At 37.6% G+C, this 13,482-nt stretch overlaps 1 protein-coding gene across 1 annotated transcript in view; it reads right to left on the reverse strand.

The window, feature by feature from the left end:
• Positions 1–551: 551 nt before the first annotated feature.
• Chc (clathrin heavy chain) overlaps positions 552–13,482 on the reverse strand; it is a 32,232-nt gene continuing 19,301 nt past the window's right edge. The window contains exons 12-22 of the mRNA XM_088241896.1: positions 12,599–12,823; positions 11,710–11,950; positions 11,448–11,605; positions 9,228–9,395; positions 8,321–8,470; positions 7,598–7,840; positions 7,234–7,348; positions 5,081–5,247; positions 4,162–4,248; positions 3,407–3,533; positions 552–2,762 (exon numbers count right to left, since the gene is read on the reverse strand). Of these exons, the coding sequence (XP_088098022.1) occupies positions 2,683–2,762; positions 3,407–3,533; positions 4,162–4,248; positions 5,081–5,247; positions 7,234–7,348; positions 7,598–7,840; positions 8,321–8,470; positions 9,228–9,395; positions 11,448–11,605; positions 11,710–11,950; positions 12,599–12,823 (1,761 nt within the window). The 3' untranslated portion in view covers positions 552–2,682. The remainder of the gene's footprint in view (positions 2,763–3,406; positions 3,534–4,161; positions 4,249–5,080; positions 5,248–7,233; positions 7,349–7,597; positions 7,841–8,320; positions 8,471–9,227; positions 9,396–11,447; positions 11,606–11,709; positions 11,951–12,598; positions 12,824–13,482) is intronic.

Here is a 13,482-nt window from a genome sequence, read left to right on the forward strand (position 1 = left end):
CCTGAGCTGGGACAGGACAATGTGGAGTAACCAGTTTGTAGTCACCAGCCATGGTGTCAGCTGTGTTGCGGTGACACCATACGTGTTGTAGGTACGCCTCTTTGTATTGTGTTCGTTCCATACACGTGCACAGAAATGTCATATCTATATCTAGTGCGTATTTCTCACTTTTTACCTTTGAGAAAGTTGCTTAGCAGAATATATTGGTATTGAAGTTATTATTTCTACGCAAACAAAATATAGTCTAATTAAATTTACAAGGACTTCCATTTATAAAATTGCACTGAACTTAATTTACAAAAATGCGCTTTAATTATTGTTACAATAAAAGTTTAGTGGATTTTGATGAGTCAGGATGAGATGTGAAGCTTTGCCTACGTTACGTCTTCGGGATGCCAACTTTGCGAATCCCTCGTCTTTGCTCTGAGGCATCACAACAATATTACCCGGTCTATAGTATTGTCCTCGTTTGAAGCCTGCTTTAGTGTGGATACAGGAGTCGGAAGCAAATATAAAGGTATTGTGAATTAATAAAAAGGTACACCGTAATATTCATATAATCATACTTTATTATAAATCAAAGAAAGCACATTTTTACAGGAATAAATACAATACTAGTACAATCTATTTGTTACTAACTATCTCAAACAAAAGACGTAACCTAAATGAGAAATAAAAAGGAATGATCTAAGCGCATACATATCAAGTTAATAGTATAATTATTATAAAACAATAAAGGAATAGATTAGAATAGAATAAACAGTTGCGCAATTAGCTAAATTTAATTTTGCCAACTTTAAACACTTCGGCGAGTTTAAAAAATAACTTTAACATAATGTAGTAGTTTCGTCGCAAAAAGTAACATCTATTGCACATAAAAAAAATAACACATTTTAAATCCTGCGGTTGTTTTAACAATTTCGCACGATTAAGAGAATCGTTCAAAAGTATTTTATAAAGTAACATAGTTAAAATAACATGCTTTTGCAACGTGCTTATAAACAAACTAAAATCTTTTATGAAGACTTAAGGTTACTTAATAATAGATGAATTATTTGCGAGTGATACGTCAGTCACATTCCAAACAACAGTCCGTAGATCGAGGCGAAATCTGCGGATTTAATACGAATCCGACGACTTGGCACCGATCGATCCTCATCATTCCCCTAACAGTAATAAGCCAATGAACGCAGATGGGATGACATAACTCACCCAAAACTCCGATGGGATCTAGCGATATTTTGTACAAATGATTTTAAACATAACTAGGAAGTAATTGGTGCATGCGTGATATAATTATTTCATAAGCTCCGGATCCAATAAATTGCCAGGAAATATTTGATTTAGCAAAGTAAATTGTTTTTCCTACGTTATATTACGAACTTTACAATTTTTTACATGCGGAGATTATAATTATTATTTGATCATACGAGCTGAAAGGAATCTATCTTACGTTATTATCAAACCGAAGCCAAATTAGTTCTGGAAACTTTGATGTTAGATTCATAGTTTATATACTTATCTTTATCATTTGTTTATGTACATTCATATGTGCAGGGTTCAATTATGTGTAAGGATTTTGGGCTAATTTTCTAACTAATATTGTTGTAGGTTTAGGTACAATAAACTTTTCTAACAAAATGTAGAATTTTTTGTACATTAAAGAGACAAATTGAATTCATTTGTATTTATATTTCATTTCATAATACCATCTTACGAAAACAAAACAAAAACTCCTAAGGATCATAACTCAACAAATTAAAATGTAAAGTTTTGCACACTGAAAAGACATTACGAAGTAACATCGAATAATAATATAATTAAGATGTAATTAGTCTTATTAAACTCCAAATAAAGTCGCAAGTGTAAATATATGAATGTATTTACTAAATAAATGTGTTTCTTAATAAACAATAACTATTTTATAATTTTTAGTACTTTCCATAAATGTTTTTAGCCCTATTGTAATATCTATACATGTTTAATTAGTAATCTTGCTATATAATTTTGCAAAGCGGCGATGAACATGAGAATCGGGAGTTCTCGTTCATCGCACTATGATGAACACTAATTACGCCAAATATAAAACGAATCCCGATTGCTTTGAATAACGCACAGACGGATTCTGTAATAACTCTCTTAAAACGATTATTCAACAGTACAACAGCTATTTCGTATCACCGTCCTTCGCACGAGGGGTTCTCTAGTAAAAAATATATTTCGTAATATCGACGATAATCTTCGTTCTAATTGATATTTAATTTATAGCGAGAAATTGACCAGAGATCGAAGTTACACCGAGAGACAAACACACCAATGTATCGAGAACATCGTTATTTTAAAATAATTTAAATTGTAGTCGACGTTTGACACCTATAAAAGCCACAGAGGGTAAGGCCGATACGCTGTAGACGTGTAGAGATGCCGAGGACTAATTAGTTGAAAACACGTTGCATAAAAAAAAACACGAGAATAAGTTGGATTGGATTATTTTCAAATACCAGACATATTTATTGTATGTCGTCTTATATTACTAGAAATTCTCGCAAAAATGTAATGGGATTCTTCGATAACAAATTAGGAGCGGGTGATTTTGTTCCACTGGTGACGCGGATCGCTGGTCGGTGCAAAGTATGCGGGCGGTCGGCGAGAATAGGTCGATAGATCAGTGCTGGGGAGGATCTACATGCCGTAGCCGTAGGGGGGGCCCCCGTAGGGCGAGGGCTGCGCCCCCGGGACGCCGGGGTAGCCCATGGAGGGACCTGGAAGAAAAAGGAAAGTTAAATGAAGCAGTTTATTCAAACACCCGAGTAAATAAAATAGTTTTAGAAATTTTTGACGGTGGCCAGAAACTACTTAAATAAATCTTGTCCAGTAGTAAACACAAAAAGGTGTTTTTACACCACAGAATTTCGTAGTCCGAATTTAGCGATTTGGGCATGATTTTAAAAGTAATTTTTCAATTGATTTTGGGTGATTGTACATTGGAATATTTATTTATTAAACGTTTGTAGTGAGAATTACTAAACAGGTCGTTTAATATCAGGTAGAATAACTTTATGAATGACAAGTAATATTTAGAAAGCAGATAGCTGTTCGGCAGATGGGTATATCCAGAAAGTATGTTCCGCTTGTATTTTCGCTCGCTTCAGCGTTTTCCTCACTTTAGAGTTTTCCTCAGTTTAACACTTTTTATTGCTCCCTTGAAAAACGTAAAACAGGGGTTTTACTGTAGTTGGCTTTCATAAAAATAATTTTTATTATTTTTTTTCTACATTTTCAAGAAATTTTGCTGTACAATTTAATGCTCTAATTTTTACCAAGCGCAATAAATCTTTTTTGTATCCGATTTCCCGCAGGGCTGAAGTTCCTTATTAGCTGCGCAGTTAATCAGACATATCGTTACCTGCTGTCAGCATGAGTTGTGGTTCAGCTAGTAGGATGGGTTTGTGTTCCTGTTCAGCTCCCTCTTGCGCTCTCCTTCCTTCTGCCGCCTCTAATCGGTCTACCTTGGTGGAGAACTCTCGGATCACCTGCAAACATTATTATAATTACTTCCCTATTCTGTGTTGGATTCAATTGCGGTGTATCTCATTGTTTTTGTTATATGGAAGAAAAGGTGATTAGTATGGAACTATTATTGGACAAAGATCACACGGCAAGTTTGAATAAAGGGCAAGAGATGAATATTTCCAAGACTAATTGCATGGTTATTCGGAAAAAGCCACAAACTTTCCCGATGACTTTAAAACTTGGAGCGCAGGTTATCGAGCAAGTTCATCAATATAAATATTTAGGATGCTGGCTGAATGATAAATGGGATCACTCGCGAGAGATCAAAGTCAAAATAGAGATGGCGCGAGACTGCTTTTTCAGGATGCGAAACCTTCTTTGCAGTAGAGACATTAATTAAGAACTCCGAATGCGCATCGCTCGATGTCACGTCTTCTCAGTACTTTTTTACGGCGTAGAAACGTGGACACTCACCGAAAACACACGAAAAAAGATCGAAGCATTTGAAATGTGGTGCTACAGGAGGATATTAAAAATCTCCTGGATGGATAGAAACGAAATGAACCGGGGAGACGAAGCCGCCACCCCCCCCTGTAACGGGTCGGTTACACTCGGTACATGTAATTTTACGAGCTCCAAAACGTTTACCTGAATTAAGAAAGGCATGGCGAAGTCCATGATGTTGTGCCTCCACGCCAGTTCCAGGATGACATCCGGTCGCAGGAGATCGTAACACTGAAATAAATTAAATAAACATTAGACCAAACAATTCCAATAAAATTACAAGTAATTAGGCATCAAAAACTTTAATAACCTCAATAGCCCCGAAAAGGACTTTCCACCCGGTCCAAGTGGTGTAGAGAGGCGAAGGCAGTCAGCAGGCAGAGCGGAGCAAAGTGCAGGAAGGCGAACAGGACGGAGAACTGAATAAAACACGTTTCAACTGTTCACAGTTATGAACTCAACTGATTAAATGTGGCGAGATACACACCTTATAAAGTGGTGCGCGTCGAGCTCCGCGAGCCAGCTGTACTAACCGCGCCGGCCGGCTTAGAGTGGTGGGGACAGCTTACCCCAAAGATTCAAATATGTAATTAATGTGTAAATATTTTCAAATATAACAGCATCATCAGCATACTCTAGGTCGCAGAATTTTCGGGAGGAGATGGATATTCCTCGATCTAGTGTGATTGATTTCCCATGGATGAAGTCTATGAGGATTATGAAAAGGAATGGTGCAATGATGCAACCTTGACGAACTCCGGTGGTGACCTCACACCAATCTGTGACAACATCAAAATACCACTGCAGTAATTATGATACTTGATTGTTCACCTCATATTTTAACAGGCAAATGAGCAAAAAAAATCACAAAAAAAACTAGGTGTTATAATGTCAAAATGCATTCAGTTATGAGCATTAATACATTTTAATAAGATTGTTTTTGCTCTCCTGTCAAATGGCCGATTCAGACACACCAGTGTACCGGGGGATGTGATACGTAAAATGTCCGACTTCCATAGGGTTAGTATAGTTTAGATCGCATATTGCTACGCGTGTCCCGTACCTGGAAAAGGCAGGCGGCGAAGCAGTCGTGGTTGCCCCTCTGCAGGAACCATCCCAGTAGCTCCTCGGCCACCTCCTGCTGCCGGGACTCGGCCGCGTACTCCATGGCGTCCTTGAACAGTCGGTCCTTCTTGCACAGTTCGACGGATTGCTTCCACCGGTTGTTTCCTGCACAAAAATGTCCATTAACTCTACCGATATGGAAAAAAAATCTATTATTTATTCAATCGAGAATTACATTTCAAACATTTTAATTGTAAAGATGCTCGTATTTAAAGGAAGTTAGTTTTACAAGTTAGTTTAAGTAGGTTCCTAAATTTATACGAGAAAACTAATCAGTGATAACAATTTACTAAAAAAATATTTAAAAAAAAAAGATAATGCGTTGTATTTATTGTTATGGATAATTATTAACATCAGCGTGCAACGCCTCGCTTTACTGCCGCGTGAGCATTTCCAATAAGTCCCTTGACTAGATCAGAAGCAAAAAACTGATCATCTTATCTTCCTATAAAACAAATAATTAAGATACAACAGCGACCCACACAAAGGTTTTAAATTATTATTTACTGTATTTTTAAAAGTTTTTTATTTATGAAATTACTCCGCATGTGACGGCAGAGATTCTCTTCCGCTTATTCTCGGTCAGTCCTGCCGATTGGTCCCTCGACGGTAAGTAAACCAGATATCTTTCTCAGCTCTCTTATCGTCTGTTGATTTACGTGAGCTATAGTCCTTAAAATATAGCTTGAATAAAATGACAGCTGTCAAACTAATGTCAATAGTGATGGAAAATGACTGATCACTGATCATGTACCGATCAAATCGATTTTATCAGTTTTTTCATGCAAACATAAAACTCTGTTTCTGAAATTTGATATAAAAACGCAAAAACAAGCCTACTATAGTGTTTAAGACAATTATTTACAAAAAATCAGACATTTATACTTTTTTCATGAACAACATCAAATGAATTATTTTTTTATTCAATCTATTTACATTGATCAATTTGTCCCATCTCTAACGGTTTTGCAAAATGATGTAACATTGTAAGAACGTCGTTAATAATTAGGTTTATTTTAGTTTTAAAGCTGATTTTATATATTTATGTTGATTTATGTGACAAGCATTTTATTAAAAAATAAATTAACTTACGAAATACGAATGATTTTTCATGTGTCAATATAAATCACTCCTTAGACGTTACTACAAAGTTATGTCACCACTTTTTCTGACAACTGTCATTCTAATCAAGGTATATTTTAAGGACTATAGTGACGTCATTTAAAGTAGTTCGTTCTTATCAAAACATTTTTTTTTTTTTGTACATTTTCAAGAAACTGCCGTAAAATTAAATGCTGTAATTTTTACCGTGCGCAAGAAAACATTTTTTGTATCCCATTTTCCTTAAGGCTGAAGATCCTCATTAGGTGGAAAAACTAGGTGCGAAGACCACTGAAAATGCTTTGAATGTGTTCCTACAGCAAAGACGAGAATTTAAAAAGGAGGTGGACAATTTTATCATTGTTTATATGTAGTGTTCAGGCTGTTAAATTTGTATACCCCGTACACACAAATTTGTAAAGAAATCAATCAAATCAAAATGTTTTGACGTGGTTATTAGCTAAATGAAAAAAATAATATATTTAATAGAGTAGACAGCTGCAAAAGTACGGGTAAACGTCATTTTGCGCCAGTTCAATATACACCCATTTACAACTACGCTGGTTGGTGCCGGCGTGGGATTCCCCGGTTTGGCCGACACCAGACGACAGTAGGCGCCGCGATTCTAATAGCAGACACACTTATAAATTATATCAAGAGATTATTATTTATTTTGTAAACAAATTTAAACTGTATTTATGAAATACATTTATAATTTATTTGGAATATACATAGGATATGTATTAAATAAACATGTTAGATTGTTCTTAGAATTTTGACGCAGAACCTAAGCATATATCTTCCATTATATTTGGGTTCATTTTACATCGGTAATTCTCGGAACGGAACCCCAGTGTAAAACGACGTTTACCTGTTATTATTATGGATATCTTATATAGCGCCATTTTCATAATAAAATACCTCAAGGGCGCTGTATATGTGAATCAACACGGTTAACATTTCCACTGTTAATATCAGTAATTTTTTTACCTTTGTACAAATATGCTGCGATGCGTCTGAATTCTGTTAGTTCGTGTTTTTCTAATTTCTGGGCGAGTGCAATTGTGTCAAAGTTATCGAATGCGTCGATCGAAGTCCTGAGTCCCTGGAAAACAAAAAAAAACCAAATGAACACTCTGTAAAATCGAATAGACAGTACTGAGAAAATCAAAAATGTCTTGCGAGGAAGTAAATTTAAACAATATAAGAAAAGCATTTAAAATAATCTGACATCGAGCGCAGAGTAAAATTTGACACCATTGACAGCGCCATCCAATGGTTAAGATTTGAAAATTCGAGGTAGTCAAGCTCGGGCCTATTGCTGTAAACTAAACTAAATGGGAGCTGTAGTTACCGAATAGTCTTCCTCCTGTATGAGCAGGCCGTTGAGCGCCTCGTTGATGGCCTTGTTGTTGAGGCTCTGCACGGAGCGGAGGTAGGCCTTGACCAGCTGCAGGTGGCCGGCCTTGGTGAAGAAGGCCACTGCGCGCGTGTGGTCCATGCGCGGGGCCAGCACCAGAAGTGTGTCGTTCAGCAGCAGCGGCTTGAAGTCGAGGTAGAACTGGATGGCCTTGTAGTAAAGCTCCATGTTGGCAACCTGCAACACAAATTTTCACAATGGTATGAGGAATTTCAGTGCTACAGAAAATTGAGTATAAAAAATGTTTTCTTATGCACGTTGAAAATTACAGCATTCAGTTGTACGGCGAAGTTTCTCGAAAATGTGTGAAAAAATAAATAAAAGAAGTATTAATTAAAATGAACTGCTTCGCGGGTTGTGTGACCACGCGTTTGCAATAGTCAATAAATTATAGCGTTGTAATGTTGTTCTGGCAATCATGGGCGATCGTGATTGCAGCCAGCATCAGATTTCTGGTTTTCGAGGTAGTAAATTATAATTGTGTGTGTTGTCAATGACAGGCCATGAGTCCTGTAGATGCCTAGACTTCCATATTCCCTTCTCTAAAATGTTCTTTATCTCTGTTGCGACAAAATAAAATATATTCAAGATATTTTTAAAAAAATATGCGTAAATTAAAATAGATTATATTGTGGATTGGCGAGTGAATGGGCGTACCTTGGTGATGATGTCCTTGAAGTGTCCCTCTCTCCAGGCCTCGGTAGGGTGATTCATCATGGTCTGCACGGCGTTGTCATACTCCTCGTACTTGTCGTAGAGGAACACCAGCTCTGCCCAGAGATGCGCCTGCTCCGCAGCCCTCAACACCTACGATACAAACATACGTAATATTTTTATTTAGAGTTTACTGCACAGGTGAGCTTTGCATAAAATTCAATATACAGTTACACGTGGAAAATGCAATGTTATTTTGTGCCTGGACTCAACCGTCGTCCACGTGTAAACAGCAATTTGTAGGACCAAACATTTTCCCGAGACGTCACTGAGATAGACGGGCAGGCTATCTACGCGGAACAATGATTAACCCCACCACCGCGCGCAGCCGCACTGTCCCCGTGTGCATATTTTTTCTGCGAAAATGGAGTCACATAAAATACCTTTTTATTATTTAGTTTAAGAATTCCAATAAATCTTGGTATAAAATAAGTAGTATTTTTCGTGAACTCGCTCGTAATAAATGCTGTTGTGTATTTGTTTTTGCAGCGCTCACGTGTGAACTGCGGCAGAATTTTCATATTGTCCCAGCATTCTATCCCGCACGGTCGAGGCTATTGTCAGAGCTGGGACAGGACAATATTGTCATATCTATTGTATTGTCAACATGTAAATGATATTTTATGGAAATGTCAGAAAATAAATTGATAACATCGCCTGAAGCATAAGCTTAGAAACCTGATTTTTCATTATTTTATTCCTCCTTTATCCTGGATTCTCTTCCTGTTCGATCACACAGCCAATGGATTCCTTACATCAGTGTTTTTTAACCTGTGGATCGGGAATATTTCGGGTCCCAAAAAACGTAAGAGTTTTTTGTTCAATATACATTTTCAAAGTTGCAATTTACCTTCGGTATGTTGACTCGTGACCAAAAGAGCTCGAGATGTTCTCGCATCTTGGCGGGCTTGTACTTGGAGTAGAGGATGGCCAACTCCGTGAACATTCCCATGTGCGCTCTCTCCAATCCCAGGGCAGCCTCCAGGAGACCAATCAGCTCCTCGAAGTGACCGCGTTCCTATAAAAAGAAAAACAATTGCAACTGATGTATCGAGCAGGAATCAGCAAATAAAAGAATTGAACCTTGAATACGAATTCTTCGATTAAACGGTGTGATTTTTACTAGGCAGCTTACTGTTTGCCTAGCAGGTGAAATAATTCTGATGACTACTCTTTTACGAGGGCAGTTCTTTAAGTATCCGTGTTTGATGACAGATCCGCCTTAAAATCAACACTTCGCATCTGCCCTGACAGGGATCCAACCCGGGCCCCAAAGAAAAATTAAGTTTTCTGTATGAAAAGCAGAATATGCATACGGTTTTTTCTTCTAAACTACTACTACTACCATCACGCCATTTCCCCATAGGGGTAGGCAGAGAGAATAGACCGCCACACACGTCTATCCTGGTATACATTCCTAGCTTTTTCCACATTCATGCATGCCCTTCGGTTCTATCTGCCTTTGACATGACCAGACTTAAGATTTTGGTTTATCTGATCATGCCGCGTCTTCCTCGGTCGTCCTCGTCTCACGTTGCCTTTCATTTTCGCCATGTATACTAGTTCTACCATTCTTTCGTCGTCCATTCGTTCTACGTGACCAAACCATCTCAGAGACCCTTTCATAATCTTATCAATTATACTTGACTCAGATTTACACTCTCGCCTGATTTCATCATTCGTAACCCTGTCAAACATTGATTTCCCACTCATTCGTCTAAGAGATCGCATTTCAATCGCGTTCACTCGGCTTTCATCGTTCCTCTGCCAGTTCCATGTTTCACTTCCATACATAAGTGTTGGGACTAAAACTCAGTTGTGCACTGCCAGTTTAGCTTCGATTGACATATTTTTATTAGCAATTACTGTGCTTAGTGCTCCGTTCATTTTTTGCCCGCATTCACTCTTCTTTCAACATCTTTTTCTACTCTTCCATCAATTAAAAACATGCTTCCCAGATACACAAATCCTTCTACTTGTTCAAGACATTCGTTGTTTACATTTATTATGCAGTCAGTTCTTTTAGACATGTCTAATTATAGGTTACCATTGAAAATACTTTAAATGCTAATGCAAATATATTCATTTTCGTACACAAATATAGGTTTTTCTTTATAGACAATCAAAGATAACTCTGTTAACTTCCCATTGTGATCGGGGCTCTGAGATCTCAAGCATGGTTGGCTAATGTGCCAACCGCTACACAACAAGGTGGCCTTATCTCTACTTGATTTCCTTTTTCAAAACTCTCACCATCCAGGGTTCGGTTCTAATTTCAAACTCAGAACTTTATTACTCATCAGCCTGGACACAAAAAGAAGAAAAATCGTAACTTAGACTTTATTAAGTCCGTGCTTTCGTTTTCCCACCTGTGGTAAATAATGATTGGTAAATTGTTCAAAATTAAATTTAATTGCTTATGTTTATTTATTTATTCATATTTTTTGCTAACAAACTATAATTAATAATAAAAATATAGTGACCTCACTGGGGTTTCACGTGCCGAGGACACTTAACAATATACTTTTGTAAAATTACATTTGAGAATAAACAATGAAGACTAACTTAATTATTTATAAGATAATTAACAAACATTCAGACAGTTTTAAAAACAAGGTATATATGTATATCTATATTATCTATATTACAAAACACACAATGAAAATAACAAAAACCTAACATAAGCTATACACTTGTGGAGCAGTTGATTCAATATTGGTTTGGGCGAATCAGACAATACATTTTACTTCTACCTAGCTCCACTATCCATTTTTTAATAGCCCTTTAAAACATTTTCTCGTAACTAATTGTTTTAATAGATAGTGAAAGTAGGTTATTATAGATTTTAATTGAATAATACTCAAAATCCCTTTGTCCGAAAGTGGTTTTAGTTTGTATTTGTTTAAGTTGTCTATGTGTTGAGGATCTAGTGATTATATTATTTGTATGTGATGTATTGTGGGGGTTATGTCTTTCATTTGAGTAAGAGTAAACTAATTTGTGAACGATGCCAGTTATTGGTTCCGCTAATTTACTATCAGAAGGAAATCTGTCTGCGGTTGTCACTGACCTGGTAGTAGTTAATGAGGTCCTCTAGTTCGTCTGCGTGCACCACGATGTGGAGTCCGCACATCTGAGCGAGGCGGAACTCTCCGGCGTCCACGCAAGCGAAGCAAACCTCCTTCCACGTGCGCGTAGAGTTGGCCTTACGGGCCCCATCCACAGCGCCTGTTAAATTGAATTAAATTAATTTAAAAAAAAATATGGCTTAATTTTGACAAATAAAATAAATATGGAGCTTCCTCTTTGATAGAACGTTTTTCTTTCCATACCTTGGAATTCCTTGAGGTGCACGAGGGTGATGGCGAGTCGGGCAAAGTTGCTGACGTTATTATACAGCAGCTTGGCGGCGTCGTACATCCCGTCGGAGAAGCAGCGGTCGCCGATCTTCTGGATGTCAGCGTGGTTAGGCCCGGACACAAACTCCTCCAGGTCGGCCAGCCGCCCCGTGCGAGCGTACGCGTAGATCAGCTCTGACTCGATGTACGACTCACGCGCCTTCTTGCGCGCCATCTGACGGAGAAAGAGAATTGTCGTAAGGATGTTTCTCGGAGTGGCATTTTAATTATCGGAAATGAAACACTAAACTCTAGTAGTAAGAAAAAGATACATAACTTGATTTTGATGATATGGAAGTTATACCTTAAATATACAGTTGAAAAAATTTTTTTCGTGCTTTTTACCGACCCTTTATCTTCGAGTTTTAGCTGTCCAAGAAGGAATCGACATTGGTAGCTAACGAGGGCAATATAATTTGGAATTCTCCTTAATAAAGATACCAGTCTCGAAGATGTCGCGAAAGCGATGAAACCGGTCACTGGATATTCCAAATTTGTGGATTAAAGTATCACTCGTTTTTTATATACATAATAAATTAAAATGAACTTCCATCAAGAACTTTCACTTACAAACTTAAATATTTTTATCACACTATTTAAAACATGACAGAGAAATAAGCTAATTTAAATTTAAGGGTAGATTAAAGTTCGACAGCTCAGAGAGCACTATCTAATGGACAGCGTTTGCAATTGCCTCCCTGGGCTTGGAAGAAGAGATTCAGTAGCCTAGCTCTTTACAGAATTCACTTACGGGGACTCACCACAAAAGATCCCCACTTATTTAGCACCGATTCTCAGCTTCAGGAATCCAGAATACGCGTACCTGCAGGTATCTGACGAGGTCCTCCCAGGAGTCGGAGGCCGTGGCGGTGGCGACTACGTCCATGTAGGCGCTGGGGTCGTCGGCCTTGATGTACGAGTCGATGGCTTCCTTCATGAGCCCCTGCTGAAGCTGGGCCCGCGCCAACTGCGACCACACGCCCGGCTCATTGCACCGTTCGGCGAATTCGTAGGCACGATCGAGGTCGTTCACTTGTTCGATCAGTACCTGGGGAAGAAGAAATAACCCATGGAAGCTAGCATATTATTACAAGGTACATTATTATTACTATGGGTAACTTTTATCGGACTATTTTCTTAATATAATACCTTGAGAGCGCTTTACTAAAGTGATTATATGCATTCAATAAAAATACATGTAGGAATTAGGTTATTGAGGGTTGTTGGAGCTCCTACCCCAATTAGAGATTGATAGAAGACACAGGGTTGCTGTTTAATTCGCATTTATTACATGGCGAATAAATAATGAATTGAATAATATTTGTATAATAGCGATTATAATTTCTCACATTTGATTAGCTAGGCATTAAGTTGTTTTAGTTTTTTTTTTAAATGTTATTTTTGTATTAGTATAGGACTACTTATGCTCTAAAAGATAAAAAATGTCCATCTTAGAACAGGCTGAGCCATGTTAGATGGAGACTATCATAAACAGAGAACACTCCATTTTCATTTTATATTAATTAGTTTTATATAGATTCCCTGTTATTAAATATGTATCCTAATTTTATGCAATAAATTTATAAAATAAAATAAATAAATAATGATGTAGGACGAGTGTTATTACGGCGATGGGGATTTGAACTGGCTGCACTTGATCTGCAAGCTGGAACTGAGTGACTGCGTTGAGCCGAGTGTTCCGGCTGA

The sequence above is a fragment of the Micrasema longulum genome, unplaced genomic scaffold (assembly GCF_059751315.1).
Source record: "Micrasema longulum isolate JH-2025_06_02 unplaced genomic scaffold, ASM5975131v1 h1tg003142l, whole genome shotgun sequence".
NCBI classification, from domain to species: Eukaryota; Metazoa; Arthropoda; class Insecta; order Trichoptera; family Brachycentridae; genus Micrasema; species Micrasema longulum.